Below are 27792 nucleotides of genomic sequence, written 5' to 3'. Positions count from 1 at the left end.
AAACAATTTCTGCACAGTGGGGCCAAATTAGCAATTGCGGTATGTGGAGTTGAATTTTAGAAACGTTAAACACAATTTTCTTTGGTTATTTTTCGTTTTTTCGCCATATGTAAGTATGTACATAAAATTCAGATTTATGGCGAATACATGGCGAAATACATATGTATGATCCCCTTAAGATACACTCAGAACCCGTAGGAAGGTTGGATTCCACACCTTTCAGCCACTGTGCCAATTGAGTCTCCAACATTCTCTCAATTGTTTGCCCCACTGCGCTCTCTGGCGTAGCCACCCAAAAACCGCCCACAGAGACAAACACAGAGAGAGAGAGAGAGAGAGCGAATGAGAACAAGCAAGGCGACCTGGCAAGGTTGCAGCTTTTGGCGATACTGCCTCAGTTGCCACACGACAGGACGGCCAAACGGGCGATCCAAAACGAGATTCAAGACAGGCCAAAGCCGCTTGCAGCTAAAACTAGATGTTCGACAAGTAAATGTATCTTTGAGATACAACGATATGAAAATTAATAATAATTAAAGCGCAGCGGCTCTCGCTCTCTCTGTGGGCTGTTTTTTTTTTTGCACGAAAAGAACAGAAGCTGAAACGAGAAATAATAAGCGAAATAATTCTCAAAAAATCTTTGGTATCTGTGTATCGGAGAAAAAAAAGAGGCCGCCCCGCCGCGCCATGCGGTTGTCGGCTGTCGACGCTCTGCTCTCGCCTCTCGGCCGCCAGTGGGCGAAAGACGCAACTGCTGCGACCTTGCAATGCCCTTGAATGACACTCTTATTGCGACCAAGTCGCCAATGTTGCCACTACAACGGGCGCTGCTGCCACGGCTGCCACTCAGCGCTGGCGCAAAATCATAATAAAATAAAAATAAATATAAAATAAAAATACACAAAAACGGATTCCAAACCAAAACAAAAAAAATAAATAAAAACTTAAGATAACCGTGAAAATCTACAAGATATTGTCCGATTTTCGTGTGCAGTCCGAGTGAATTTTTTTGTAGATTGAGACCCTTCCTCTGAGAACCCTGAAACCAAAACACACACCGACTCCTTATCAAAACCAAAGCCTTAACCCAAATCAAAAACTTTTGAATGGAACGCGAGTGAAAAGATATAGTAGAAAACTATCCGGTTTACTTTTTTTTCAAATTGAAATAAACAAATTTTTTCTCTTAAAATAAACGAACTGCAGAAATAAATGAAATAAAACATATCTGAAGAAAATACAAAAATTCCATTCAAGGAAAGTGTTATCTAAGCAACTAACGCCCTCTGGTGGCCCCCAAACTCAAAAGTGAAGGTGTATATGTGTGTGTGAAAGTGAGTGAAAGTGAAAGTTCACGTTCAGACGCAATCCTTCGGTGACCTTTCGCCCCACATATTGGGTCACTTTCTTGGACGACTACATAACGACAAAAAGGCACGCAATACCTAAAAGGCCGCCCGCCACATTTATAGTATGCTATATAGAGAATTGGTATATGTAGGCGATATTTATGCGACAGCTTTTGACAACTAATTCTTTTTTTTATTGCTACGCCTGTGCGAGAGCGAGAAGAACTTTGGCAAAGGCCAAAAAAGGAACGCCTTGGAATTATATTAAAACTACAGGTTGGTAATCATTCCATCATATTTCCTACAATATATGTACATACATAAATAAGGTGGAAGCATAATTAAGTGCGTGTTCTAGATATATGGTGATGTGGTATATGCCAAACGATTGCGTGATAATTCTTGCTTGCTCTTTTTGCAATTACCATGTGCGTGTATCCATGAGATACATTTGACATTGATTGTGGCATCTAAAGTCATTGCGATGGAAGCTGAACCAAAACATGAATTATGCCGGAGAGCGAGAGAGAGTCGGAACAATTGGGGACAAGTTCAGGGAGTTCAAGTTTCATCTACCAGACTATAAAAATTAAGTTGAATTACTTGTGTGTATTCTATAGATTGGAATATACAGTGGATAAACCGGTTTATTGTTCTTCAATTTTTCGAAAGAAGTTGAGAATCAATTAGTTTTCAATGCAGTTTCTATGCAGATTCTACACAGCTTCTTATTATGATCCTTTAAACAGACGAAAATGTAAAGTAATAAGGTGCAGAACCACCAGCTTTCTCATATATTTACGCACTTTCCTAATATCATTTACGTTTTACTTTACGCACCCAAATGCTTACATAAGAAATCTGCCTTTCTTGACGTACTTCCAGGACGTACTCTTCCTTAACCATCCCCAATCAAAGCAAAACAATCCAAAACAATGTCTCGTTATCACAATCTATGGGAAAAGCAATCCCAAACCCCACATCTTCAAACCCAAACAATAATCATAAAAGGAGGAAAGCGAAAGTATCTGCCCCCACCAGTAGTATCTGTGTGTCTGTAACTGTGTTTTCAGACACAGCGCAAGCGTTTTTCCTGTGGCTTTGTTTTTGTTGCTGCTGGTCACGGCTCTTGGCTTTGTTTGCTTTTGACATTTCGTTGGGTAGCAATGTCATACAAATATAAATAAAAAATAAAAAAAGCGTACAAAAAACACGCGCCAGCCGAAAAGCAGAAAAAATGAGTGAGAACACCACCCCCACATCCACGGGACCGGGGCACACGCACTCACACAAGCGCAGAGTATCTGTTAGATACAACAGCAAATTAGCGCTTGAAACAAGGCTCGTGAAAGACATTCCGTATACTCTGTATATGTATATATTGATTGTTATGGAGTTCCGATGCAAATCGATTCCCTTCCCCAAAACACAAACCCTAAACCAATCCCAAAACCAAAACAAGAGGCACGCAAGTGGAGTGCGGCGCCGCGCGTGTTACGTATGTCCGTCTAAGTTTTGAGCTAATTTACCATAAAGAAATATATATTCTTAATTTCGGTTTATTTATAAATAAAAGGAAAAGCCAGTCAGACAGTCAGTCAGGCAGTCAGCTGTTGTGGTTTGTTGATGGAGGGAACACACGTATTCGAACACATATAGTACTATATGTATCTATCTTTAAAGCGTGGGCGGCACTTGCCGGTCTGGGCGTTTTTGACAGGAACTTATGCCTGATGATATATGCGACAGTGAATGACAGCGTATAAATGTTCTCTAATGAGCCCTGGAGCTCTATACAGTAGCACTACCTATCTGAAAGTATTTCGAAGTATTTGTACAAATTGCCTTATCTTCAAGGTCCAGAATCCCCCTCGAAGATCCGCTTATATGTACCTTTAAAATAACTTACCATATTTTTAGCTATACATAATTCCATTATTAGATTAACCTCAAACATTTTTAGCACCAATCTTATCTTATCGCCACTCGTTGAACAGATCAAAAAACGAATAAATGTCTTAATTAATTGATTGTTAGGACTTTAATGACTTCTAGTTGTGGTTGGATCTGTCTAAACCTGTTTGTCTAGTGGGGCAGTTCAACGATCCGCATAGTATCAGCTTCTTATCAGCTGCTGTCTCCTACTGTCACCTACTGTCACTCATCCGTCCAACTTTAAATGTTGAGGCCTGCAAAATCAGAACTGCAAACTACTCCGGCGCCTGTGTCCAAACAATCACAATTTGGCGTTGAACCCATAAACCTAATCGCAAGTTTAACCACCAACAACCGACAACCGATAGGCTGATTAGATGCATATCGCATATCGGCCAACATGGCAACCCACAATCACAGCGGGCGCTCGTCCGAGACAGAAACAGGCTTAGAGCTGAGAGCAATTAGACACGCTGATCAATAGTCCCCTTACCCATAGTTATGGTATTAGCTATCTGTCATTTATTTGGTTTATCTTTGGTTTATGTACAAAGCTGGAGATATGACAGATAGAGCAATATGTTCGAGTACTTACCAATTCATTGTAATAATCCAAATCTGTTGAATGGCATAATCGAAATGGGATTAGTCTGCAAATACTTTGGTTAAGGAATATTGGCTTGAAGAATGTAAAGAATCTACACATTTTTATTCTATATATTTTAATACATTAATTTCAAAGAGAGTTTGAATTCAATTAGAACATTCGAAATCAATTGTATGATAAACCGTTTCGCTAAGTGTAACATCCCCCATTCGGAAGGGTGATCCGAAGAGCAGTTAGCTAAGATTAATATTGAGACAGACATTCGAGGCTGGCGACGTCACTGATCACGAGCATCCGTCTATAGAAGCGACAGCCTGACGGCCGCTGCACAGCATCGACATCGCCAGCGCCATCGCCATCGGCATCGGCGGCGGCTGCAGTTACCTTTTTGGATGCACTGCGACGATTACACATACACCCTGAGATACAGATACAGATACAAATACAGATACTGATACAGATGCACATATACAGATGCAGATGCAGCGATGGATGGATGGAGGGAGGAGTGTTGGACTGCGGACTGAGGGCGCGATCAGTGTGAGGGCAGCAGCAGCAGACAGCAGACAACGTTGGCTGGTGTTTGGCTGCGATTTGCGATTCTGGTGCGCTTCGATTTCGATTCCGATTCGATCCGAACCGATCCTATATTGCCTTATCAATCAGGTTGAATTTTGCTGAATGCCAAAAACAAAACAAAACAGATCGTTTTTGTATTCAGTGCACGCCCGACACCGTGACGCTGCAGACGTGGTGCAGTTTCGAGTTCGAGTTTCGAGTCTGTGGATGTCCGATGTCCCAGATGCCATCTGCCCGACGCAGTAGTTGTTCCTTCGGTTCCTTCGGTTCCTTCGGCGCCTTTTCAAGGAATTAATTGCCACAACATTTACGAAACACAGACAGACCACTAAAAGTTTGGCTCTACCAGCGGTGGGCTACCAAGTGGATCGATTATATCACCAGATAGGTCTGGCCGCCGGGCGAGTGTAAGTGAGCCAGCGCACATCCAGGGAGAGTGCACTAGGGAGAGTATGAGTATCGGCTCGAAAAACCATTCCCGGTCCGGGTCAATTCCGATTGCTATAAATAAAATTGCAAATTTTGTTATCAATTTTCATAATCGAAACGACGCCGCAGCACGATTAAAAGTGCTAGTGCTACAATTGCTACACCAACAGAACCCAGAGCCCAGAACTCATCGCCCACTCGCAAATATCATGTGTAGTTCAGGTGATAAGCCGGCGACCGGCAAATGCTAATAGTAGGCCTAGAAACATCTAATCGAACGGCTAATGGCGCATCTATATAACTTGTGAAAAGCTTCGGAGGAGCAGTGACTAACTAATTGACATGACAAATGCATCTGTGTGATCCCAGAGATAAGCTAAAGCCACTCTCTGTCTGTGTATCTGTGGCGCATCAAAGCGTGTCCGATTATCAGGTTGTAAATACATATTTTAGAAGAGCAGCGAGAACCTCTGAAGGCTTTGAAGATATTCTATATCTATTTTCCGATTGATTGCCCATTAAAGCGACTATGGTATTGAATTCAGCACTGGTAACGGATCACTGATCAAAGATCGTGTTTCATGTGGGGATGAATAAATGCATTCGAAAGTGCGCCATTGGGATTTGACTTGCTGATTTTGAAGATTGGAATGTAAATATTTAAGATAATTGTTTATTACAATTGAAGAACTGCATCTTACACAGATTCGAAATTTCGCAAATATCTTCGAGTGATATTTAAGATTTTGTTTTAGTTTCAGTTACTTTTGGGGTACTCTTCAAGGCAATGAATATTTGTATCCTAGGGGTGTACCTTAGCTCCACTTTTAAAACGGATTTGACAAAATGCGCACTTCTTAAAACATACATAAGAAAAGAGCTTATTAAATTAGTAAATAAACGGAGAATGTAGGTATCTTTTATCTACGGAATTGGCACCTCAACAGCACCTTGACTTCATTCCACAGCACAGACAGAGACGCGATGTGAACCAATCAAGAATAATGCAAAGTTATTTTTATTGCGTTAACCACTTGAAGTAATATCAATTCCACTACATTTCCACCAATTTAATTCAATTAAGCTGCTTTATGGCTCTGTCTCCCAATTCTCCCCAGTGCGTGTGGGGCTACTTAAAAGAGGAGCGCAGTATCTTAGTACAAGTAGCTTTCGGTTACGGTCGAAACAAGCCAAAGATTCAATGTTTCAAGCCAATGAAGAAAGTGAGCAAATGCCAAAAATAATACAACGGAAATGTTACTTTGGCCATAAAACAGAACTGAAAGACGACAAGACATATGTACGTACATATGTATGTTGTCGTAGATCTATTTATAGAAGTCTTTTCATTTTGTTTCTATTTTATTTATTTTGTTTGTTATGCATATATTTTATTTATGTGAGGCTTGCATTAGCAACTATTATTTATATGTGTAATATTTTTAGGCAAAAATAGAGAGAAAGCCTAAGGGTAATATAAATTTAAAAGAAAATGTACAAGACTTCGATGAACTCTCCTCAGACGTTTTTTCTCTTTGATTCGGTGATCTTCTGTTATTTACCAACTCATTATGTCAGGCTCCAATGAATCTTTAATTCATAAATTACTTATTCCCGAGTACATTTCTCTCTTAAATGTGTATATTTTTAATTTTGTAATCTGTTCTTCTTTTTTTTGCGTTTCTTGGTCCAACGTCATCTGCACCCAAAACGCATTTAGCCTTTTGGCATACGGCCAAAAGCAATTTCAACCTATCTATAGGGAAAAGAGAGATACGAACAAAAAAATGAGTAAAGGTACTCATGCCGAAAAAGAAACTGCAATCTGTCCGTCCCCAAGGGATGGCTGTGAATCATGAAATATGTTCGGCCATAAGGTGCCACATCAACTCATCTACAGAGGAATTTCTATATAATATCTGTATAAAATACTTATACGCGGACTGGCAGGCAGTTGATTTCATTTTAAGGAAATTTCAAAGAGATCGGCATTTTGACCTCCTTAATCGATCGATTGTCCGACGATCTTTTATTTTTTCGTACAACTCTGTTCAGCTCATTTTTTTCGTTTTATTTATTCTTCTGCTTAATTAAATTTCCTATGCAGGCTGCCAAAAATAAAAAGTAAAATATTTAAAACCGAAAAACGAGACAAAAAATAGAAAAATAGAAAAGTTGAAAAATCGGGCGAAAAAGTAGACAGAGAATAAATGCCGCAAAAAAGTTCAAGGCCAATTGACTCTGTCTCCTCCTCGATTGGCGCATCTAATTTCGAATGGCACTCTGTCTGATGTCTTAATTGGGGGCGGTACTTCCTTCCCCTGTCGCTATCTCTGTCTAGGCATCTGCCTCTCGATCGATCCTTCTCTGTTAATGGGCGTGGCTTGGCTTTTCACCTGATCAAAGGTATAGCACGTGCAGCGAGCGCTTCCCGAAAATGAAAACAATAGCAAACCCATTTGCCAAGAGCAAAACAGAGGGAACAAGAAATGTTAACAATTTGTTATGGTGCCACCTGCTTCAGCTTGGGGATGTCATCAGGTCTGTCAGTGTTTTCATCACATGATTTATACTAAGAATCGATTCACGCAGGCATATCCTTGGCCTTTCACTAAGGACTAATATTCATATTCATATGTGTATATCGGGAGATACGATATTCTTCAATATTCAATCTGCACATAAATTCCTTAAACGATCTATTAAAATATTAATGACAACCCGCTAAATCAAATCATTTAAAAATAGAACGGAAAATATGCGCTGCAGTTATTAAAAAATGATATGGAAATCTATATATTCTGCCAGCTGTTTTCAAATCCAAAAACATTGAAGAAAGGAAAGAGAAAGTGACGAGTGAAATTTATTTGTTTACTTAAGCCAAAACAACAACAGAAATTGCTCAATATATAACTCACGTCATACATTTGGGTGATATTATATGTACGTATAATTGCAGATATTCCGGAGATCCGTTGCAATACTATATCCGACTCTGTGTGTGTGCGTGACGTGACGTAAATGAACGATCCCGGCGATATACCACTGACACACACAAGCACGCCGGACAGCAGGCCACCCTGCAGCATTATCTCAATCATACCAACCATAGGGATGTCCTCATGCCGTGGCCGGGCCGAGGCATTCGCACGGAGTCTGTCCTCCAAGCTGCGCACCTTGGGATCACAGGTAAGACTTTTAAGAACTTTTAAGGGTTATCCTCGTGTGGGAGCCAAGAAATTAAACTCTCAATGGGTGGGGTTTATTGAACGGCATTTCTATCTAAAGACTGTGTTTATGTGTTTCTGTTTATGTGGAATTCTTGAAATACTCCTCCTTGCCGGACTCGTCCGGCTGCATGCCCTTGGTCCCTTTCTTCCAGTTGACAGGGCAGACCATACCGAACTCATCGCTGAACTGCAATGCCTGGACCAGACGCAGTGCCTCGTCCACACTGCGACCCACGCCATTGTCGTTGACCGTGATCTGGCGCACCAGACCTTCGCGATCGATGATGAAGGTGGCCCGCAAGGCCAGGCCCGTCTTCTCATCCAGCACGCCATAGTCCTTGGCTATCTTCATGGACTTGTCGGCCAGCAGGGGTATGTCCAGTTCCCCAAGGCCGCCCTTCTTGCGCGGCTGAGCTATCCAGGCGCAGTGCACAAAGTGGCTGTCCGTCGAGCAGGCCATCACCTCGCAGCCTACGTTGCGGAACTCCAAAGCCCGATCGCTGAACGCCTGCAACTCGGTGGGACAGACGTACGAAAAGTCTGCCGGATAGAATACCAGCAGCACATATCTGCCACGCAAGTCGCTCAGAGATAGATCCCGTAGACCTCCGGCTACGACCGCAATCGTGTTAAATTCCGGAGCCGTCTGTCTCAAAGTTGGCATCGTCAGCATGGCGGTGTTGTGGGATTTTTTACAAAATTATACGAGTTACGGTTTTACACTAGTACGACGACTAGCTCTACTGGAATACTGATAGACTGATCAAAGACTCTGATTTATTTGGTGCGGCCTACTATGTTTTGGAGCATTTCCCAAATATTTAGTTTTGTTTTCTAGAACTTTGCTAATCGAAGTCTCTCTCTTTTTTGCAGGCGAACGAGGAGGGCGCGGAAAATCCCGAGGACGAGCCCATCATAAATGGCACCAATACCAATACCTGGGTGAATGCCCATGACTCCGAACAGACTGTGACCGATCTGCAGCCGCTGCGCCACGAGTCCGATTCGTTCTTCGACTTTGACTGTGAGCTGGAGTCGCCCGGGAGTCCGGTGGATGAGTGCGAGTACCTGCGTCTGATTGAAACCGCCTCGAATACGCCACACAACTCGACGGCCGAGTCGGGCTATGCGTGTGCCTCGGCCGCCAGCAGTCACAGCAGCAGCACCGCCGATGGACCCTACTTCGATGCCACATCAACATCCACATCGGCCGTCGGATCAGTGGCTCCGGATCAGATACTGGTCACGGTAAACGCACAGCCCCAGGCCCCGGAGCCCAGCAAGCAGCCAGCCTCGGAGTTGACTGACTCTGTGAATGCATTGCCAATGAATGGGGGACACGAGCTGACGAACGGTCAGCAGCAGGTGGGGGAGCAGGAAAAACAGAAAGAGACAGCTGAGAAAACTCAACCACAGGAGCTGGTTGTGGAAGTGGTGGATCAGGAGGATGAGGATGAGGCGCTCCTGCAGGCACAAATACTCAGCGAACTGCTGCAACAGAGTGACAGCTTCAAAGCCAGCGGCGGTATTGTGGTACAGGCTCCCCCAGAAGAGCCCTCTGCCACTCTGACCAATGGCCACGTGGACGCAGAGGAACAGCTCGAACTGAAAGCAAATGAAGAAGAAGTCGTGCATGAGGCCACTCCCGACAGAATCTTGGATGAGAGGGTCTACGATGTCCCGACACCCGACAGAACTTTGGATACCTCCCCATCGTCGGATGGCGGCCTAGACGGCGCAACCGACGCCCATGCCTCCCCCGACAGCGGTGTGGATGAGACAGACAAATCGGTGACAGCAGACACCGGCAGCAATCTCACAGTGGATGTGGATCTGGCCCAGCTGGAGAAGGCCAAGCATGATGCCGCCGAGGCGGTGGAAAAGAAGACGAGCCACAGCCAAGGCATCGACACCACAGACGATGAGGACGATTGCCGGCCCCAGAGGGTGAGACGCTGCTCCTCCTTGAAGACGGGAAAGACGCCACCGGGCACGCCCGGACGCAAGAAGATCGTGCGATTCGCCGATGTGCTGGGCCTGGATCTGGCCGATGTGAAGACCTTCCTGGATGAGATACCCACAATACCCAAGTCGGCGTTCGAGGATCTGGAGATACTCGAATCGGAGCCGCCGATGCAGATGGGGCCCAAGTCGGACAAGCTGCTGATGCCGCTGTTCCAGCAGCCGGGCGGCCTGCCCACATTCCTCGATGCGGTCAGGGAGAAGCAGGTCTCTCTGGAGAATGCCGCCGTCTCGGACAACATCAACCAGACGATATCCGGATCGGTGCGCGTGCGCAATCTCGACTTCCACAAGTCAGTGCACATCCGCTACTCGCTGGACGGCTGGCGCAGCTACGCGGATCTACAGGCCAACTACGTGGAGAACTCCTGCGATGGATTCTCGGACAAGTTCACCTTCGTGCTGTTCGGCAATTCGCTCCATGTGGGCCAGCGGCTGGAGTTCGCTGTGCGCTTCCAGTGCAAGGGCCAACAGTTCTGGGACAGCAACTACGGGGCCAACTACTGCTTCCAATGTTTGCCAAGCTCGACGCATGCCACCAACGCATCGGCCCCGTCCGTGGTGACTGGCGCCGTGACCACGCATCACAGCACGAGCATGGTCGGCCTGCTAAGCCCCACGGCGGGCGATGCCTGGTGCAGCTCCTTCTACTAAGCGTTTGGCGCGGCTCGGCAGACAATCCGGAGCGGGCCCATCCCATGGCTGTGGGCTCCCGTGGAGGCAGTAGTATGCACCCCCACCTCGAACCTCGAAACCCCCCCCCCCCCCCCCCCCCCCCCCCCCCCCCCAAAGGCGCTACGCCAATTCCTGGAATATATATCCATATTCCTGGGCCTTGACGTGGCGTGTGCCAGATGATATATACATACAACCATAGTGACATACAACACTTCAGATGATCGGCCAGTTAGATCAGAGATCGAACAAATCCAGGTCCCCTGCCCCCCTTTGTGTGTAGAGCAGAAACAGAAATTGTTTATATTTTTATAGAGGGAAGGATGAATTGCAGGATAAGGAGAGGGCAAAGGAGCCAAGGGAGCTGGAAGAACAAGCCAGAATATAAACCAGAGTAGTGCGAAAAAGATGATAAAAAAGAAAGAAAAAGATAGATGAAGAGCCAGCAAAGTTCGAATGAATCCCAAAGATAGCTGTTAGTCGTATGTTATAAGAAGAGCAAGTGATAACAAACTAAAGAATATCTGATCAGTTTCTTCAATGTCTTCTTCTGTTTTCCGTTTTTCCGCTTTTCCATTTTCCCCGAATCTTATTTTGGTTATTTTACTTTTCCCCAAGTTCTTGTTGAGTATGTGGAAAGGGTTTTGTGATCATCTTTTAGCCACAATTTCGATCAATTTCGAGCCCATAGAACAGTTCCAATATAATTCTTGTAGCCCTCAGTATGGAGCACAGCATCGGAGCACAGAGACCAAAGTCGAAAGTTAACTATAACTGTAACCAACATCCATTATCTAGTCAAATCGAGTTTACTTTTGAGACTTCATGGCTAGAACCTGTTTAACGATCTTTCTCTTGTCAATCCATCCATCCCGATCATGGAACACTTTCCATTGAAGCGAACTTACTAAACAACAACGCCAACTTTTGTTTATCTTAAATGTTGAATTTCTTTTATTGCTTTTTGTTTTGACTATTTTTTTTTTTACTATTCTTTAATTTTAATTTAAACAATATTTCAATATTTTCTATGCAATATCTATCGTAATATTATATATATATACAAAATAAAATAAATATAAATTTTAGTTAATTTTCTTTCGTTGATTTTTTTTATTTAATTTTTGTTCCATCTGAAGCAAAGCAAACTCTTCTTATCCACCAGATCCACAACAACAACCACTACTACTATATATATATATAGCCTACGAGTATATCAGGGATTAAGCGTATATATCTACGTATAACAATTAAATGCAAAAACACAGCTACCTCAAAGTTTTCTCAATGAAAGTCCCCAACAAAGAGAATAGTAGTTTAACAAAATATATTACTAAACAAAATATTATTAAATATGTTTATTGCATAGCAAAAATGTAAGAGAAAATACCAAAAACAAAAAACCAAAACAAATGCAAATGCAAATAAAAACGAACTTTAAAAGTTACAACTATTTACAGACACATGTATGTTACAAGAGCAACAAAAAACTCGAAGAAATATTACAGCAAGTCCCCTCTCTCCCCTCGTAACTAAAAGTTTTAGACTGAAGCGTGAGTATTTCAAGAAATTGCTATGAGATCTCTGCCCCAATACCGAGAAATATGTTAAAGTTTTTGTGGGCGGGGCCATGGACGGTTCCATTTCACACATAACAAAAGGAATAATAAAGAATTCATACTACAACAACCAGAAATATAATAAGAATAAAGCTTTTTTTTGGACTGGCTGGAAGAAATATATGTGTCTTTTTGTGTGAAAGGTTTCTCAAAATTTTTGGTTTTTTTTTTCGGGAAAATATATGTATGCAACATACGTATTTCAGCAAGTAAGTAAAAGCTTTGTATATTCATTTTTCAACGTGAGGCTTATTGAGGGATTCACAGTATTTAGTTTTGTTCACGAATTCACTTTTCATCGCTCCATCGCAACGACCAGCGCGAGGTTGGGCCTGTGAAAGTTCTTTCAGCGCACCCGAAAGAGAACAGAACTCATTCATTGATTATTATGCAAATCGTATACTCATTTTATAAATAGTTGGCTTAGTTTATTAAACAAGAGGCATTTGCATAGAATACTCGTATATGAAAGACAATAATCGTTCACCAACATTTATAAATCTCGAATGAGCTATTCCAACGGTAGTTTGAATGATTCTCTACCATCGCTTGCCATTCTCTTGGATTTTGTCGCGATATAAAAAGAGCTGATGATCATCTGATTTTGGTTAGTTGGCAGAATGAAGTCGCGTTCGGTAGCTAGCTTTTCGAGTTTCTGGATTACTTTCGGTCTGGGAGTGCTGCTGGCAGGAGCTGAAACCTTTGGGCCGCGCCACATCACGCTGATGACTGGCAGTCCCGCTCCGGCTCCGGCTCCGGCCCCGCATCCATCACCACCGCATGAAGTGATCATATCCGAGGACTACGACCATCACGACCACCACCACCATCATCCGCCGTACCCGCCGCCTGGCTATCCCTATCCCCAGCAGCCGCAGCATTGTCAGTGCCCCCCTGGACCGCCAGGTCCACCAGGGCCTGTGGGAGCGCCAGGCGTGAAAGGATATCCAGGGATGAAGGGTCCGAAGGGTGATCAAGGGCAGAAGGGACCACCAGGCGAGAAGGGTTACCCGGGCTTTCCGGGTCGCCCCGGTCCTCCAGGTCCTCCAGGTCCTCCCGGTTTCCCAGGCTCGCATTCATATCGGGACAACTACCCACCACCAGCACCACCACCTTCCCATGGACATCACGGGGATTACGGGCACTATGGACACCATGGAGACTATGGACACCATCGCTACTTCTCGAATGAACAGTCCTATGACGAAGACGAAGACGAAGACGACTACGAGGGCCATGAGCGTACCTTTGGTGAAGTAGAAGAGGAGTCAATTGGCCACCAACCAATCCTCTTGGCATTCAGTCATGTGGGAAATCCATTTGCCACAAAGTCAAATAGAAAACAGAATTAAAATAAAGTTTTCACTTGGTGACAAAGGGGAGCGAACTTTAAAATAACTATGGCGAGAACTCTGCAACGGAAAGATGGAAATAAAACAACAAAAAATATATATATTTCGCTTTTGATTCGTAACTGGTTGAAGCCTTGAAATCCTTGGGCGAGTTGAAACCTGACCAATATTGAAGTTAATGGTTTCCAATACTAAGGAGACGAGAACTTAAGCAATAACTTCTTAACTATTAGCAAACATCATCGTCAATGGTGGGTTCTTCGTCTCCATCATCTTCATCGTCCTCCTGGTCCAAGACTGTTTGCGAGGCACTAATCTCCACGAAGTCATCCTCCATGTTATCCACAAAACTGGACACCCTACAAGTACAAAGCAAACAATCAAATACAGAGCAAAGTTTTTTGGTTGTCTTCCTTCACTTTTCAAAGTCGCATTGCGGCAGGAGGCCTTCGTCCTTGGCGGGAATGAATCTCATCAGAGTGCAGAGTCGAAGCAGGCCGAGGAGCAGCAGGAACATGCCAGCCACATAGCTGAGCCACAGATTATGGGGATAGAGTATCAGGCAGATGCCAATAATCGCATAGATGGGAGTGGGGTGCCAGCCGCCGCAGAAGGCGGACGACACCCGCCAGCAGCCCAAGCAACTGTAGGACCCTCTCGAACCCCTCTGATAGTTATCCCTGGAACCAATTAAATTCGAAATCATAAGTACATATACAGGGGTGGTCAAAAGTATTTACACAACGAGTTTTTTTTTGCATGTTCAATTTCAGGAGCTTTTCCTGAGGTTGTTGAAAGCTAAATAAAAAAAAAACTTTTAGGCCAAAAAGATTGATCTACTAGCAATTGAATGAGAGAAGAATTGGAAAAGATAACTGTTTGTGCGAATAAGGAGAAGCAAATTAAGTGATGCTTATCAGTTGTCAAAATTATTTACACACATTTTTAATGCTGCAGAAGTATTTACACAAAACTTTAAGCTAATTTTTTATTATGATTTAATGATTTTTTTTTTTAAATTTGTTGGATGAATAATAATAATAATGATTAATATTTTGTAATTCCACCTTTGGCATCAATAACTGCTTGCAACCTGGCTGGTACTGATTCCACTAAGTGGCGAGCATATCCAAGTTCCAATTTCGACCAAATTTCCTTTACTTCCTCGATGGTAGCGTCGCGTTTTCGGTTTTTATCAATTGTTCTTTGTCCTTTAATAAGCGACCAAACATTTTCTATGATATTGAGATCAGGGCTCTGCGCAGGCCAGGGAAGAACAGCCACATTGAGATCTCGTAAAAATTTTGAAGGTGCCGATCCCTTGTGGCATGGAGCATTGTCTTGCTGTAAAATCCAGTCGGAGATGGGAAATAGCCTGTCACCAGACACAAAAGCATGTTCATTCAGTATAACGAGATACCGGGTCTGATTCAGAGTGCCTTCTATTGGAACAAAGTCTCCAAATCCGTAGTAAGACATGCACCCCCAGAACATCACTGTGCCTCCACCAAATCTGTTTAATGGTTGCACTGCACTTTGTTGTTTTGCTTGTCGTAGATGCATAATTCTTTTACAAAATGAGCCTTGGAACTGGAAAGCTACTTCATCTGTCCATAAAACATTGTACCAAAACTCCTTTGGTTTTTTAACGTATTCCAATGCGAATGAGAGGCGTTTTGCTTTATTTGCCTCGGAAATTTCTATTATTTTTCGCACTGTATACGTTCGTATGTCGATCTTCTTCAATCTCCGACGTATTGTAGCATCACAGACTTTTTTGCCAATCAATTGTTGCGAATCTGCAGACAATTTAACTGGGCGTATCGACGGATTTTTATCGACTATGCCAATTAAACGTCTACATTCCCGTTCATCCATCGCTTGTTTCCTTCCACTTCTTTTTAAGTTCTGTAAGTTTCCATTCGTGTCCTTTTTCTTTTCCAGATTATAAACGGTTTTTCTACAAATTTTGTAAGTTTTGGCCAGTTCCGACGCTGAAACCCCGCTTTTAAATTTTGTAACGATCTCGGATCGAGTTTCAACAGACAACTCCTTTGTCTTCACCATTTTACTAAGTTAATTTTAAATTTTAAATTAAATTTACTTATTGCAACTGCAATAAACGAAAAAACAACTGCACTAAGTCAAACCAAGTCTAAGAATAAGCTCTAATTTGCATTGTGTAAATACTTCTGAAGCAATGCAAATTTGTGTAAATACTTTTGACAACAGTTCACATGCTTCTATTTTTTGCCCATTAACAGTTATTTTTCCAATTCTTCTTTCAACCAATTCCTAGTAGATCAAGCTTTTTGCCCGTAAAGCTTTTTTTGTACTTTGATTTCAACAACAACAAAAACAACTCCTAAACTTGAACTTGCAAAAAAAAGGTCTTTGTGTAAATACTTTTGACCACCTCTGTATATAGTTAATATATATAGGGAGCACTCACTCGGAGCACTGGAGCTGCAGGAATAGGGTAAATAGCCACTTGATCTCGATGAACATTACCAGCAGGGCTGAAAAACTGACCAGAAATTAACGGACTTCTCGATGGGACTATGGCCCCTTAACATGGCTTACAGTATATAGAGTCCCGCCTGGAAGCCATGCATATAGACATCGACGCCCACACCGCAGATAACTGGAATGAAAAATGGCTTAAGAATGTTGTTTTAAGAAGGAGGAGGGTTTCTGTTTGGATATCCTGTATCCTTGAATGGGGGCCTATAAAATAATGTGATTGTGTCTAGGCAAATATATTTATAAGCATATTTATTGAGTTGGGGCCTTTTTTGTCCACTAAGCCAGGGCCATAAAATGTAATAAGAAACCACTGAAGCAAAGCGAGATGGGTTTGACGAGTTTTTGTGAGTAGGAGATACACATTGGACTCATCTTTCTCCAAACTGCTCAAGCAGCCCCCTTAAATATTCATATTCTGACCACATTATGTGTTCCCCCCATCCCGTTGCCGTTTGTCTCATCCGTCGACCACTTTCAATGTGTAAGATATGGCCAACAAAACCACCCATCCCATCCCATCGCAGTTCAGTCTCCAAGCCACACAAAAACTCAATCTAATTAAGTTGTTTTTATTATGCCAAGCCGCGAAAAACAAATCAGATTAAACCAGTTAGAGAGATACATTCATTCCTCCCATATTTCAGTGGAGACTCTGAACCAAACCGAGCAGAACCGAAACCAATTACATTAAATGCTGTGAACAGAATAAAACCGGGAGCCGAAAATCGAAAAAAACATGCAAAAAATTATCTGGATAATTGAAGGAGATGGTGGAGGAAATAGATTCTGGTGGCATCCGCTTAGGACGAGAGGGAACATGGCGAAATGGCTGGCGCCAAAAGGCGCCAACAACAAGGCTCATTGTCGAGCGTATGGAAAAGTTGCTGGGGAGAAATCGAGCAGGGAAAATGAAGCTGCTTTTGGCACAGGATGCACGAACTGTGAGCTGCATGCTGCATAAAGGCCAATGCCTTGTTAATGGCTCTGACACAGGATTTCCCCTCCAAGACCCCCCTTTCTCAGCCATGCTTCGGGGTTTATGAACTATCAAGTTTTCCCCTTTTTTATTCTGCTGTATTTTTCCACTCATAATAGAGAGGGACCCCACAACAATTTTTAAGGAAATTAGTTTGAACTTGACCCAAAAGTTTTTGTTATGCTGCAGCCAGCCATTTATCATACGAGCATGCTGAAAAGGGGGTGTGGAAGTGGCCACATTTTCCATTATTTTAAACACATTAAGGGCCATTTGGGGACTGGCTGCTGGTCCATCCCACTGACTGGCCATGATAAGCGGTTAAGTCAAGTTTGATAGCTGCAGCAGATGGCCAAAAAGGTACAGCAAACATATTTGAAAGCCGAAAGGAGTTCTTTTGTTAGATATTCAGATAAATGATGGAAAGATGGGTCATCACAAATAAGATCTATGGAAACCATGATGATTTAATAAACTGATTTAGCTTCATAAAGTGCCAAAAAAGAGCAGATGTAAGCAGATGAGTCATAAACTCATAACAAGTAAAGCACAATCAATCTATAGAAATTCCCTCTAAAAGAACTTTGTAAAAAAAATTCTGCAAAGAATATTCTTTTTATTATATTCTCAGAATTTCCATGGAAGTCCAAGCCCCATGCACACACTCCCTCCAACCTACCCTCCGGCTGTATTTCTATACACAAATATTTCCCACAATTCGTCAGGAATAAACATTCCAAAAGCGACATAACAGCAGCATGCAACATGCATTTATTCATGCACATACATCATGCCCGGCCTTGCCCATGCCATGCCGCCTCTCTCTATGATTGGCATTATCTTGGGCATGGGGGCTGAGCAGGGTCTAGGTAGTGAGGTCCACCTGGGCCACATTTATATTATTCCTCGTGCATTTACAGAAACTTGTGCTTACCGAATGAAGTCAGCAGACCAAAAACCCTTATCACAGGACGCAAACACTCGCAAGGCTCTGGGGGCTGGCGACGACGATGATGACGGTGTCCACGGCGATGTAGCTGCTGCTGTTGCTGTTGCAATTGTATCTGGCTCATGGCTTAGTGTTCACAGTTTTCTATTAGATTTCCTGTTCAATTGCTTGGCTATTTTCACTTGGACACTGGTGTAGCCGGAATAGGGCTAATATAACAATCATAGAGACGGTATCCACATCAAAAAAATCCACTTCGTGCCTGGCATACAAAGTACATATAGATCTAAAGGAGAATTCTAACGACCAGCATCTCTTTGGCAGCTCGTTAAGGTTTTAAATTTCAACATTTAACCTGCGGCATACGCTGCGTATGCGTAATGTTAGGTCCCAGTGACACTTTTGCTTCCATTCTCCTGTCTCCCTCTCGTTTTGAGCATTTAATCACTATGTGTGTGTGTGTGTGTGTGGCAACTAATGTCTGCAAATTACCGTTACCATTCGCACTTTACCCCCGCACGTCACACAGTTCACTTCTGTATTTTTTTTGGGTTCTTTTTTTGAGTTTTTTGGGGGCCACTTGACTTTATGGTCGTGTGCCTCTAAACAACGAACGTCCGCACGCTCCTGGCAGCGACAACAGAATGAATGGAGCAACCATGGGGCAATCGCCGTAGTCGTCGCTGTCGTTGCCGGAGTTGTCGGAGTCGCCGTTGCGGCTGGTCCTGCCCCGACTTTGTAGCCAAAGCCAGCCAATGGGGCAGGCGCTTCAATTGAAATATTCGAGTTGATTTGTTCTGAAAGGACACTCGGGGTTTATTCCTCTTTTTTTGTAACGCTTTCTGCTGTGAGCTCGAATGAATTTGCTTCTTTTTTTTTGGGTAGAGATTTAAAGAAAAAGTCACATATTTTGGAGGTTTTTCTTCTGCATTTCCCCACAAAAACTAGACTTTTTGAAAAGATTTATTTAGCAGAAGCATTTATTTCAACATATTAAATTTACAGTTAAGATTAAATATAAATATTTTATATGAATATATAGTGCATTAGCAGAAGCGCATTTGCCATGTCGTCGTATCCTGCCGCTTTCTCCTTCTCTGCTTTCTAGCTTGATTTTATTTGTCACGTTGTCCTGTGTGTGTTTCTCCTGCTGATGAGTGTGTGTGTTTCTCTCTATGTGTTTGTGCTTTCATCGTGTGCTGGTACTCTTCTCCTCCCCCACCATGAGCCCAGGTTGGCTACGTTTCAGTAATTTTCATAACTGGCTGCAAGAGGAGCGCAGAGGAAGCGGAGGCACCGAGAAGACGGCTCTAAAGACGGCCAGGAGAGCTGCTGAGCAATTGCCAAGTGCCGGGCGAGCACCCCAGAGTGTGGACAAAAACATTTTCGGCAGTAGGTAACCCACCATCTCCCCCCATACATTAACCCTGGAATGAAGACGGGGAGCTGGTGCTGGAGGAGATGTAAATATTATTATTCTTTTTTTAGCGCCCTGCTGCTCCGTGTCGCCCTTTCTATTTTGTTGTGCATTCGGCGAGGTGCCCCTTCCCGTATCAAGCGACTTGTTTGCATTATGCGGCGTTAATGACATCCAAAGACACAGAGAGCGAAGCCGCCTCCAGAGTGCGCGAGAAAGCCCTCTCCAGTGCCTTTTTCCATCTACAACATAATTCACAGCAGACCGAGAGGGAGTGCTAATGGTGCCACCAGTCCCTCCACGATTTACTTGGCGAACTCCTTGCGTCGCTTCATTATCTTCGCAATGCCAGCCACCATGGCCACCTCTGGCAGCGCCAGCTTTGAATCCTCCTGGAAGTCGCAGCGCCTTGTCAAATGCAACCAGGTTCGTTCTGGATTCAGGGACAGAGGCATTTGCAGCCAACTGACGTAGTCGATCTTCAGGGACCCCGTCAGCAGCTGATCAAACGGTGTGTTCCCAATGAAAAACATGGACTTGAGCACTGAGGTCTGGGCCTCCTTGATATTCTGCCCCTGGACACCTTGAAAGGGACTAGGGTCGTTGTCGCCCGTTCCCAGTTGTTCCAGCAACCAATCCCTGTTGAATTTCAGATAATTGTAGACCACTTTGAGGGCCTGCTTGCCTATATTCGTGGTCAGTACATCGCTAACCAGAACCTCTGCTATATAGTCGGCGATGCCCACATCCAGTTCCATAGCATAGTTGTTGGGTGGACTATGACTCAGGCGATCCGATTCGGCATTGGTTAGGTCGTCCATTTTGACGGTGCTCACGGCACTCATGCCGCCGGCGCCACGATTGCTGCCGCCGGGTGTGCCACCAAAGTCCGTGTCCAGATTGATGCTCTCCTTGGCCTGCTTGAGGAACAGCTCTATTTGATCTGTGTGCTTGTCGTCCTCGTCTATGGAGCAAATGGCCTCCGATATCGAATAGCAAATGGAGGTCTTGTCTTCATTCTTGGCTGATGGCAAAGGATGTTAATTTTAAGGTGGTTTGAAGTCCCTTCTCTACTCACCCTGTTCGTGCACCTCTGCTGTCTTGATCAGCTCGGTGTAGAGAGCAGCAAAGACCACCTGCAGCAGCACCGAATCGCCCAAAGGTCGCGTCGAAACCGGTATGATGTCCTGCAACAGTGAGGTGATCTTGTACAGACCCTCAGGTATACAATCCCAGATCTCGGAGACACAAGTCAGAGCCAGGGACATGGCTTGGTACATGCTCGCCCCATTCTCGACGGCATTGATGAGCATCTCCACTACGCAGTCGAGCACGGGATATACAAAATGCATGATGGCCTCCAGCCAGGGAGTGCGCTTCTGGTTCCACACCTGGCGCTTGTCCAGGCAGTCGCTCCAGCCCGCAATGGCATGTTCTTCGAGGGTCTTGATCAGACAGGACTTGATGTCCACCGCCTTGCCAACGGCCACGACTAGGTAGGTAAGGGAGAGGACAATCTGATAGTTGGCTTGTCCCACGGGATCTGAAATTATATGTGTATCCGTATTCCAGGAATCAATTGAATTTGATTCAATTACTCACCTATATCGTCTGCTATGGACTCGGTGACATTGAAGCACTCGCCGCGGCACAGAAACGCCTCGCACTTTGGTGGTGCCCCCTCGGCACTGGTGAAGGAATGTTTGGCCACATTCTTAAAGTTCTCGGAGGACGGTAAATGCTGCATCAGATGTCGTATTATGATGCCAGTGAGGAAGGCGTCTCTCATCAGCAGAATCTTAAGCAGAAAGGACCAATCTGCCTCCGGAAAGGCAAGTAGAACTCTCAGGTCCAAAGAAATGGCGGTGTTGGTTGTGAGATCAGCAAATTCCGTGACCCATTGGCAGGATTGCTCCTTGGGAAAGTATCGCGGTAAGGCAAATATAATCCATGCACTGGGCAGGCCATGGCGAGAGCTAAACATCTCCATGTTGTCGAGACCCTTGCGAAAGACCTGCAAACAGACGCAATTCAGAGTCTCTTTTCATAGGCATAGAGTTCTCAATTCACCTTGGAGAGCACACCCAAGGGAGCACCGCGCAGCAAGAGACAGTAGAAGAGTTCCCGACACTTGGCGTGGATGTCCCTGAGGATAACGCTCTGGTTGCTCAACTGCAGACCCACATATGCCTCGCCGCTCTCGCAGATGTGTGGCAGCAGCTCGGCAATGCACAGCAGCATATTGCAAATGTCCGTCAAGTGCAGCTGCGATCGAGCCACACTGGTCACGATCTGGGTATAGCGGACAGTCAGCACACTGAGCGTCTCGTTCAGCATTCCGGCAAAGATCTTCTGGGCCATTTTCGGCGGCACCGAGTTCCACAGATCTGTTTTGGAGCCACGCATATAGTGCCACCACATCTGTACGGTGTAGGAGCCTCGCTCCGACTCAAAGAAAGGTTGCGTATCCTCCCAATGCAGACAGTCGGCGTCTTGCATGATGTACAGCAACAGAAGGCGACAGTGCAGATCGAGGAGACGCTCTGCCAATGCCTCCGCCATCTGGGCATATTGCTTGAAGCTCAGCTTGAGGGCTCCGCCCTTCTCATCGCCCTTGGGCGGAACGATCGTGGTGGTGGCCGCCTGCATGTAGACACTCAGGGAGTTCTTCACCAGCGCAGCGGCTCCAATAGTGGCCGTCAGCACAGAGAGATCAGCATGATCCAGAGACTCCTGCGATAGGCGATGGACGTGCTCTAGAAGTAGGTCTGCCGATCGGCAAACGAGTTGAACGAACTTGTCCGGATCAGAGGTCTTGACAGTGGCACTGGTCTGCAGAGGAAACCAAAGGTACTGGAGATATACATTTATTACCAATCGAATCTTACAAAATCTCCTTCATTCAGTTCCTTTTCGGTGTGCAAAAGTCCCGAGTGTTTCCGGTATGAGGCAAAGTACTCATCCTCCCACCTTTAACAGTAAACCTTTGTGATTTAACGTAGAGCAATACTATTTCAATTGAACCCACCAACGTATCAATTTGATCGCCGCAAAGGAAGCATACCGTGGAAAATCCAATTTCCCACCCACAACGCCCGAACAAATGGGCTCCTGCAGCACACGCTGATGTGTCTGTGTTTTTGGAATGTTGTAAGGGATAGTTTATAAAAAGAATGCCAGTGGGTAAAATAAGTACCTGATAAAACTCTAGATCTCGTTGCAGCAGTATTGGCACTCGATCCATTAAATTGCCCTCTTCAAGAACTTCCATTTTTTTTTCTTAGGTTTACTTCTGTCAATGAAAAAAGGATTCAAGCAGCAAAAAGTGGGTGAACATTTATTTAACGAACAAACATTTATAGCAGAGTCATAGGTTGTCACGGTAACAGACCGTTGGAGGCATTTAAAAAGGAAGGAATCGAAGGGAAAACATCGTGTACTTGCGAAGGTTTCAGATATGTTTTAAAGTAAAAACTATCTACTAAACTATTTCTACTATCTTTGAATAATTAAACCCAGAGAAAAAAGACCTGAGTATCGAAAAGCTACACATAGATTTCAAAATTAATGCCAATATATTTGCACCGAGAGTGGATATATGTATGATCTAAATATTTCAAACAAAGGACAAAAGGGTGTGGCATCCGAAACTTTGAAGATACAAGAAAACCAAATATTACCATATCTACCAGATTGCCGAATGTAGAGCAGATCGGATCATAATTATAGCCAGAAGGAACAAATCCATCGTCAATGCCTCATTCTCTCTCTTTTTTTCTCGTGCAGTGTGGGCCACTGGCGGAAACAAGCGAGAAAGCAACATAGCTGGTGTTGTTGTATGAAACGTGTCAGAGAGAGAGAGAGAGAGAGACATATGTAGCGGAATAAAAATATTTTAAAATTCAAATTAAATAGGTCATTAGGTGGAAAGGGGATAAACGAAGTGCACGAATTAGTGCACATTAAAACATTTGAGTACTTTGGCTGTTCATGACTAAAAGATTTTTATCAGTCTATGATCCCTTGCTGGCTGTGTCTATCATTCTATCATGTGCCTTGTCTCCACTGTTGAGCTGTTCGTTATTTTTGTTGGCTTTCTTACATACCCGGTACACGAGAAGTTTAGGGATATTTTAGTTTTGTGGTGGATATGTTTCCGACCCCATAAAGCCGTGTCGATATAGAGCAACCAAATTCTGTATTCAGACTCCTGTGATATCACACTTTTACAAATTCAAAATATCGCCCGCCTCCTTCCGCCCCCACAAAAGACGAAAATCTGTGGCATCCACAGAAGATACCAAAAAACCAAAAACGCAGAATCGCAGAGAAGGACAATTTCGACTACACTACCGGAAGCTGGATCAGATCGGATTACTATTATAGCCAGAATGAACAAACAAACTTAGTTCTCCCTCTCTCTCTCTTAATCGTGCCGTGTGCGCCATATATCGGAGGGGAGCGGGTAGGTGTTGTTGTAAAAATCGTGAGAGAGAGACAGATGACACTCAGAGATGACAGAGAAACACTCCTGTTGAATATGTTTTTCGTATTACCATGCTATTTTTCTGTGAGTGTATTTCCTTATTATATCTTGGATGTCTCTTAAATCTTTTTAAATAATATAGCCCCTAGTTACCGCCTAATTGTATTCTACAGAATTGTATATCATTATTGTACATGCATCCATCCAGGCATACATACTATGTCCATATACATATAGTACATATGTACATATATAGCTGATAAGACCCCTGACTCTGTGCCGTTCTCCTCTCTTTACATTTAATTCAGTTTACTCTAGAGATAAGCTGCCACTTTAATGACCAGCCGGCAGAGAGGTGGTCGTCAAGCACTCGGCGCATTTAGTTGATAATTGACCAGCGACGTGGGCAGACGAGGATACGACGACACTTTGGGCACACAATGTGAGTATTAAGTGGGATGCTATCAGTGGATGGGCCCCTCCGCTGGGGGTGTGTGGGCCTAGCAGTCAGACCACGAAAAAGTTTTCAGTAAACAAGCTGAAACCGGGCGGAGCTGCCTATCGCTCGATAAGCGGCGTATCAGGGCGTAATCAGTAATCCATAAATCTCGCTCTCCTCCAGCATGATCGCACATTTGAGACACCTTTCGAGGCTGACCGGTCGCGGACACAGCCGCCTGGCCTCCTCCGCATCCACATCCTATCTGATCGACCAGCCAGAGTACGGTTTCCTTAAGGAGCTTGGCCTGGAGATCAACAATCCCGGCGTCTACTCGGGCCAGTGGCAGGGGCGTGGCCCGACCATCACCAGCTACGATCCTGGCACCGGCCAAGCCATTGCCACAGTGCGTCAGGGCACTGTGCAGGAGCTGCAGCAGGCCATCGGCCTGGGCGTGGAGGCCTACAAGCATTGGCGCCAGGTCCCCGCCCCAGTCCGTGGCGAGATCGTTCGGCAAATCGGCGACGAGCTGAGGAAGTACAAAGAGCCCCTTGGAAAGCTGGTCTCCCTGGAGGTGGGCAAGATCTACAGCGAGGGTCAGGGCGAGGTGCAGGAATTCATCGACATCTGCGACTATGCCGTGGGTCTGTCGCGGATCTACTCGGGCCAACTGATCAACTCGGAGCGGGCCGACCATACGATTCTTGAGGCTTGGCGACCGCTTGGACTGGTCGGTGTGATCTCCGCCTACAATTTCCCCAATGCCGTCTTTGGCTGGAATGCCGCCATTGCTCTGACCACCGGCAACAGTGTGCTCTGGAAGGGAGCTCCCAGCACGCCCCTGGTCTCGGTGGCCACCACCAAAATCGTTGCCGAAGTTCTGCGTCGCAACAATCTGCCACCCGTCGTGACCCTCTGCCAGGGAGGAACCGATGTTGGCCAATCGTTGGTGTCTGACAAGCGCGTCAATCTGGTTTCCTTTACGGGTAGCTGCAAAACGGGCCAAGATGTGGGCGTGGAGGTGCAGCGGCGCTTCGGCAAGGTGATCCTCGAGCTGGGCGGCAACAATGCTTTGATCATCGATTCGTCGGCAAATTTAAAAATGGCATTGGATGCAGCTCTCTTTGGCTGCATCGGCACCAGCGGACAACGCTGCACCACCACCAGGCGCATCATTGTCCACGAACAGCTGCATGACCAGTTTGTTACTTCCTTGGTGGCCAAGTACAAGCAGCTGATACCCAAAATTGGACACCAATTGGATGGGCAGACGTTGGTGGGCCCCGTGCACACCCAGCAGAACGTCGATAGCTATAAGACCGCCATTGAGGAGGCCAAGGCCTTGGGCGGAACTGTGGCTTTTGGCGGCAAAGTCCTGGAGCGATCGGGATACTATGTGGAGCCCACTGTCATCACGGGTCTGCCTCACGATGCCAGCGTTGTGCATCGCGAAACGTTTGCCCCCATCGTGTATGTCCTGAAAGCCAAGAGTGTGGACGAGGCCATCTCGTGGAATAACGAAGTCGAACAGGGTCTCTCGTCGGCCATTTTCACCGAGAACATCAGTCAGGCGTTCAAGTGGATCGGTGCCAGGGGCTCCGACTGCGGCATCGTAAACATAAACACCACCACAAATGGAGCTGAAATCGGTGGAGCGTTCGGTGGAGAGAAGGCCACCGGCGGAGGTCGAGAGTCGGGCTCGGATGCCTGGAAGCAGTACTGTAAGCGGGCAACAATCACGGTCAACCATTCCGGGGAACTGGCCTGCGCCCAGGGCGTCGTTTTTAATGTGGAGTAGGAGAGATAGGAGTTGAGTTTGAATTCATTCCTCTATTATTTAAAGTTTTTTAATAATATAAATAAATGTAATGTCCAAAGAAAATGCATACGGTCCGCAGGCTAATCCTTGCCGCTAATGTCAAACCGCCAGAAATCCACCTCGATGTCCTTTGACTGACGTTTGTGGAACTTGTAGCTGGCCTCGATGTTGTACCTTAGTTCGGCCACCACAGAGCCGCTGGCTCCCCACTCCTCGGACTTCTTCTGGATGTAAGCGCTGTCGATAGAGAACCGATATGAATCACTAAAACAGATGGGATACCACATGACATCCACTTACCGTGTAGAGGTTTTGTGCAATGAATAGACTGCTCCTGTAGCCAATCGCAGACCTACCTCCAGAAATTTCATATCCATGCCGGCATTGTGCTTGGTCCCAAAGGGCGGATTCATAACGATTGTGTCGAAAGTTTTCTCCCACTTGCTCCCCGGCAGCTGCAGGACATCCGCCCGCACACAGTCTACATTGGGCAGCTCCATTTCCTGCACATTGTTCCTGTAGATGTCAACAGCATCTCCGTCCAGCTCAAAGCCAACAGTCAGCTGGGCACCCAGCAGAGTGGCTCCTATGCTCAACATGCCACAGCCGCAGCCCAGGTCTCCGACGAATTTGCCCTCGATATCATCATGCTGGGCCTGCATATGATGTACCATACATGCTGCTATGTGTGGAGGCGTTGGATACTGTTCCAGCATGATCTTCGGCTTCTCGAATCCATCGACACACTGCAAATACTCCTCCAGTTTCTTCAGCTTAAGGCGGGCCATGTTTAATTATAAGAGTTCGGTTATTTGGGTGCGATGTGGCTGGCCGTCGTCGTGGCCGGGGCTGTGGTCGTCGGTAAGGGCTCCAGGCGAGGAAGCACGGGAATGAAGCTGTTTCCAAAATACGAATCTTGGGGGATAAAGAAGCCCAAAGTGGTGGAACTGGTAGGGTTAAATGCGGATCGGGGCGGCGTGGCATTTGTGGGTAAGCCCACGCCCTGCGGTAGGAATTCAGGTGCTGCTGTCGGCTGGCCGAGCAACTGAGGAGAGGGCATCTACATAAATTGAGAATAATTGTTGGTAAAAAAAATACGTGAATTCTCTGGAGAAATCGTCGTGCGCACCTGATTTGTGTTGCTCAGTCCCAGGTTAATTATCCCGCCAGCAAGCAGCTGCTTTTTGGTTTGGATGTCCTCGAGTATCTTTCGGTTTGTTTCGGCTTGCTGTGCACTTGTTGTCGGAAAAGCCATGAAATAAGTGAAAATTCTCTTGAGAAAATGAAGAAAGAAATGAAAACTATGTTCTTTGAACACGGCAGCCCTTGTGAACTGTGAACTGGTTTACGGAACAGGTTCCTCGAACTGCTAAACTTCTTATT

The 27792-nt window shown here is 45.0% G+C and overlaps 8 protein-coding genes across 9 annotated transcripts; 3 read left to right on the top strand and 5 right to left on the bottom strand.

Moving 5' to 3' along the window:
- Positions 1–422: 422 nt before the first annotated feature.
- Positions 423–11245, top strand: LOC108153077 (glycogen-binding subunit 76A). 2 transcript variants are annotated; one of them, XM_017282859.2, is made up of 3 exons: positions 423–1625; positions 7859–8088; positions 9003–11245. In XM_017282859.2, exons 2-3 carry the CDS (start codon positions 7921–7923, stop codon positions 10803–10805), a joined length of 1971 nt encoding a protein of 656 aa, XP_017138348.1. In that variant the 5' UTR covers positions 423–1625; positions 7859–7920; the 3' UTR covers positions 10806–11245. The 2 variants fall into 2 exon arrangements, with proteins under 2 accessions (XP_017138348.1, XP_017138349.1); XM_017282860.2 differs by lacking the exon at positions 423–1625 and adding an exon at positions 4557–4877.
- On the bottom strand, positions 8115–8897 carry LOC108153078 (peroxiredoxin-2). The gene has a single exon (XM_017282861.2). The coding sequence runs from the start codon at positions 8800–8802 to the stop codon at positions 8209–8211; it is 594 nt and encodes a 197-aa protein (XP_017138350.1). The 5' UTR covers positions 8803–8897; the 3' UTR covers positions 8115–8208.
- Positions 11246–13065: 1820 nt separating the features above from the next.
- LOC108165422 (collagen alpha-1(IX) chain) lies at positions 13066–13797 on the top strand. Its single transcript, XM_017301461.1, has one exon. The coding sequence runs from the start codon at positions 13066–13068 to the stop codon at positions 13795–13797; it is 732 nt and encodes a 243-aa protein (XP_017156950.1).
- A 112-nt stretch (positions 13798–13909) lies between these two features.
- Positions 13910–18837, bottom strand: LOC108150952. Its single transcript, XM_017279286.2, has 5 exons — positions 18234–18837; positions 16381–16441; positions 16250–16324; positions 14217–14477; positions 13910–14156 (listed from the first exon to the last, which is right to left on the bottom strand). Exons 1-5 carry the CDS (start codon positions 18370–18372, stop codon positions 14027–14029), a joined length of 666 nt encoding a protein of 221 aa, XP_017134775.1. The 5' UTR covers positions 18373–18837; the 3' UTR covers positions 13910–14026.
- Positions 18838–19753: 916 nt separating this feature from the next.
- On the bottom strand, positions 19754–22951 carry LOC108165423. The gene is made up of 7 exons (XM_017301462.2): positions 22862–22951; positions 22694–22797; positions 22554–22635; positions 21736–22497; positions 21268–21679; positions 20744–21208; positions 19754–20689 (listed from the first exon to the last, which is right to left on the bottom strand). The coding sequence occupies exons 1-7, from the start codon at positions 22934–22936 to the stop codon at positions 19971–19973; spliced, it is 2619 nt and encodes an 872-aa protein (XP_017156951.1). The 5' UTR covers positions 22937–22951; the 3' UTR covers positions 19754–19970.
- A 1531-nt stretch (positions 22952–24482) lies between these two features.
- LOC108151959 (putative aldehyde dehydrogenase family 7 member A1 homolog) lies at positions 24483–26472 on the top strand. The gene is made up of 2 exons (XM_017280898.2): positions 24483–24593; positions 24774–26472. Exon 2 carries the CDS (start codon positions 24775–24777, stop codon positions 26386–26388), a length of 1614 nt encoding a protein of 537 aa, XP_017136387.1. The 5' UTR covers positions 24483–24593; position 24774; the 3' UTR covers positions 26389–26472.
- On the bottom strand, positions 26401–27219 carry LOC108151963 (methyltransferase-like protein 5). Its single transcript, XM_017280905.2, has 2 exons — positions 26710–27219; positions 26401–26646 (listed from the first exon to the last, which is right to left on the bottom strand). The coding sequence occupies exons 1-2, from the start codon at positions 27195–27197 to the stop codon at positions 26490–26492; spliced, it is 645 nt and encodes a 214-aa protein (XP_017136394.1). The 5' UTR covers positions 27198–27219; the 3' UTR covers positions 26401–26489.
- Positions 27130–27751, bottom strand: LOC108151965 (SOSS complex subunit C homolog). The gene is made up of 2 exons (XM_017280910.2): positions 27539–27751; positions 27130–27469 (listed from the first exon to the last, which is right to left on the bottom strand). The coding sequence occupies exons 1-2, from the start codon at positions 27662–27664 to the stop codon at positions 27218–27220; spliced, it is 378 nt and encodes a 125-aa protein (XP_017136399.1). The 5' UTR covers positions 27665–27751; the 3' UTR covers positions 27130–27217.
- Between the last annotated feature and the right edge of the window lie 41 nt (positions 27752–27792).

This window comes from Drosophila miranda, chromosome XR (genome assembly GCF_003369915.1).
Source record: "Drosophila miranda strain MSH22 chromosome XR, D.miranda_PacBio2.1, whole genome shotgun sequence".
In the NCBI taxonomy this organism is placed as follows: Eukaryota; Metazoa; Arthropoda; class Insecta; order Diptera; family Drosophilidae; genus Drosophila; species Drosophila miranda.
This window is presented reverse-complemented; position numbering and strand designations above follow the sequence as displayed.

Excerpts from the sequence above, each read along its gene's own strand:
- LOC108151963 (XM_017280905.2), bottom strand. The coding sequence starts at position 27,197 with ATGGCCCGCCTTAAGCTGAAGAAACTGGAGGAGTATTTGCAGTGTGTC. Across the intron at positions 26,647-26,709 it reads TTGCACAAAACCTCTACACG|CGCTTACATCCAGAAGAAGT; the intron begins GTAAGTGGATGT and ends CTCTATCGACAG.
- LOC108151965 (XM_017280910.2), bottom strand. The coding sequence starts at position 27,664 with ATGGCTTTTCCGACAACAAGTGCACAGCAAGCCGAAACAAACCGAAAG. Across the intron at positions 27,470-27,538 it reads GACTGAGCAACACAAATCAG|ATGCCCTCTCCTCAGTTGCT; the intron begins GTGCGCACGACG and ends CAATTTATGTAG.
- LOC108153078 (XM_017282861.2), bottom strand. The coding sequence starts at position 8,802 with ATGCTGACGATGCCAACTTTGAGACAGACGGCTCCGGAATTTAACACG.
- LOC108150952 (XM_017279286.2), bottom strand. The coding sequence starts at position 18,372 with ATGAGCCAGATACAATTGCAACAGCAACAGCAGCAGCTACATCGCCGT. Across the intron at positions 16,325-16,380 it reads CAGGCGGGACTCTATATACT|TTTTTCAGCCCTGCTGGTAA; the intron begins GTAAGCCATGTT and ends ATTTCTGGTCAG. Across the intron at positions 14,157-14,216 it reads CCGCAATGCGACTTTGAAAA|GGTGTCCAGTTTTGTGGATA; the intron begins GTGAAGGAAGAC and ends TTGTACTTGTAG.
- LOC108165422 (XM_017301461.1), top strand. The coding sequence starts at position 13,066 with ATGAAGTCGCGTTCGGTAGCTAGCTTTTCGAGTTTCTGGATTACTTTC.
- LOC108153077 (XM_017282859.2), top strand. The coding sequence starts at position 7,921 with ATGAACGATCCCGGCGATATACCACTGACACACACAAGCACGCCGGAC. Across the intron at positions 8,089-9,002 it reads TGCGCACCTTGGGATCACAG|GCGAACGAGGAGGGCGCGGA; the intron begins GTAAGACTTTTA and ends TCTTTTTTGCAG.
- LOC108151959 (XM_017280898.2), top strand. The coding sequence starts at position 24,775 with ATGATCGCACATTTGAGACACCTTTCGAGGCTGACCGGTCGCGGACAC.
- LOC108165423 (XM_017301462.2), bottom strand. The coding sequence starts at position 22,936 with ATGGAAGTTCTTGAAGAGGGCAATTTAATGGATCGAGTGCCAATACTG. Across the intron at positions 22,636-22,693 it reads GCGATCAAATTGATACGTTG|GTGGGAGGATGAGTACTTTG; the intron begins GTGGGTTCAATT and ends TTACTGTTAAAG. Across the intron at positions 21,680-21,735 it reads CCTTGGGTGTGCTCTCCAAG|GTCTTTCGCAAGGGTCTCGA; the intron begins GTGAATTGAGAA and ends GTCTGTTTGCAG.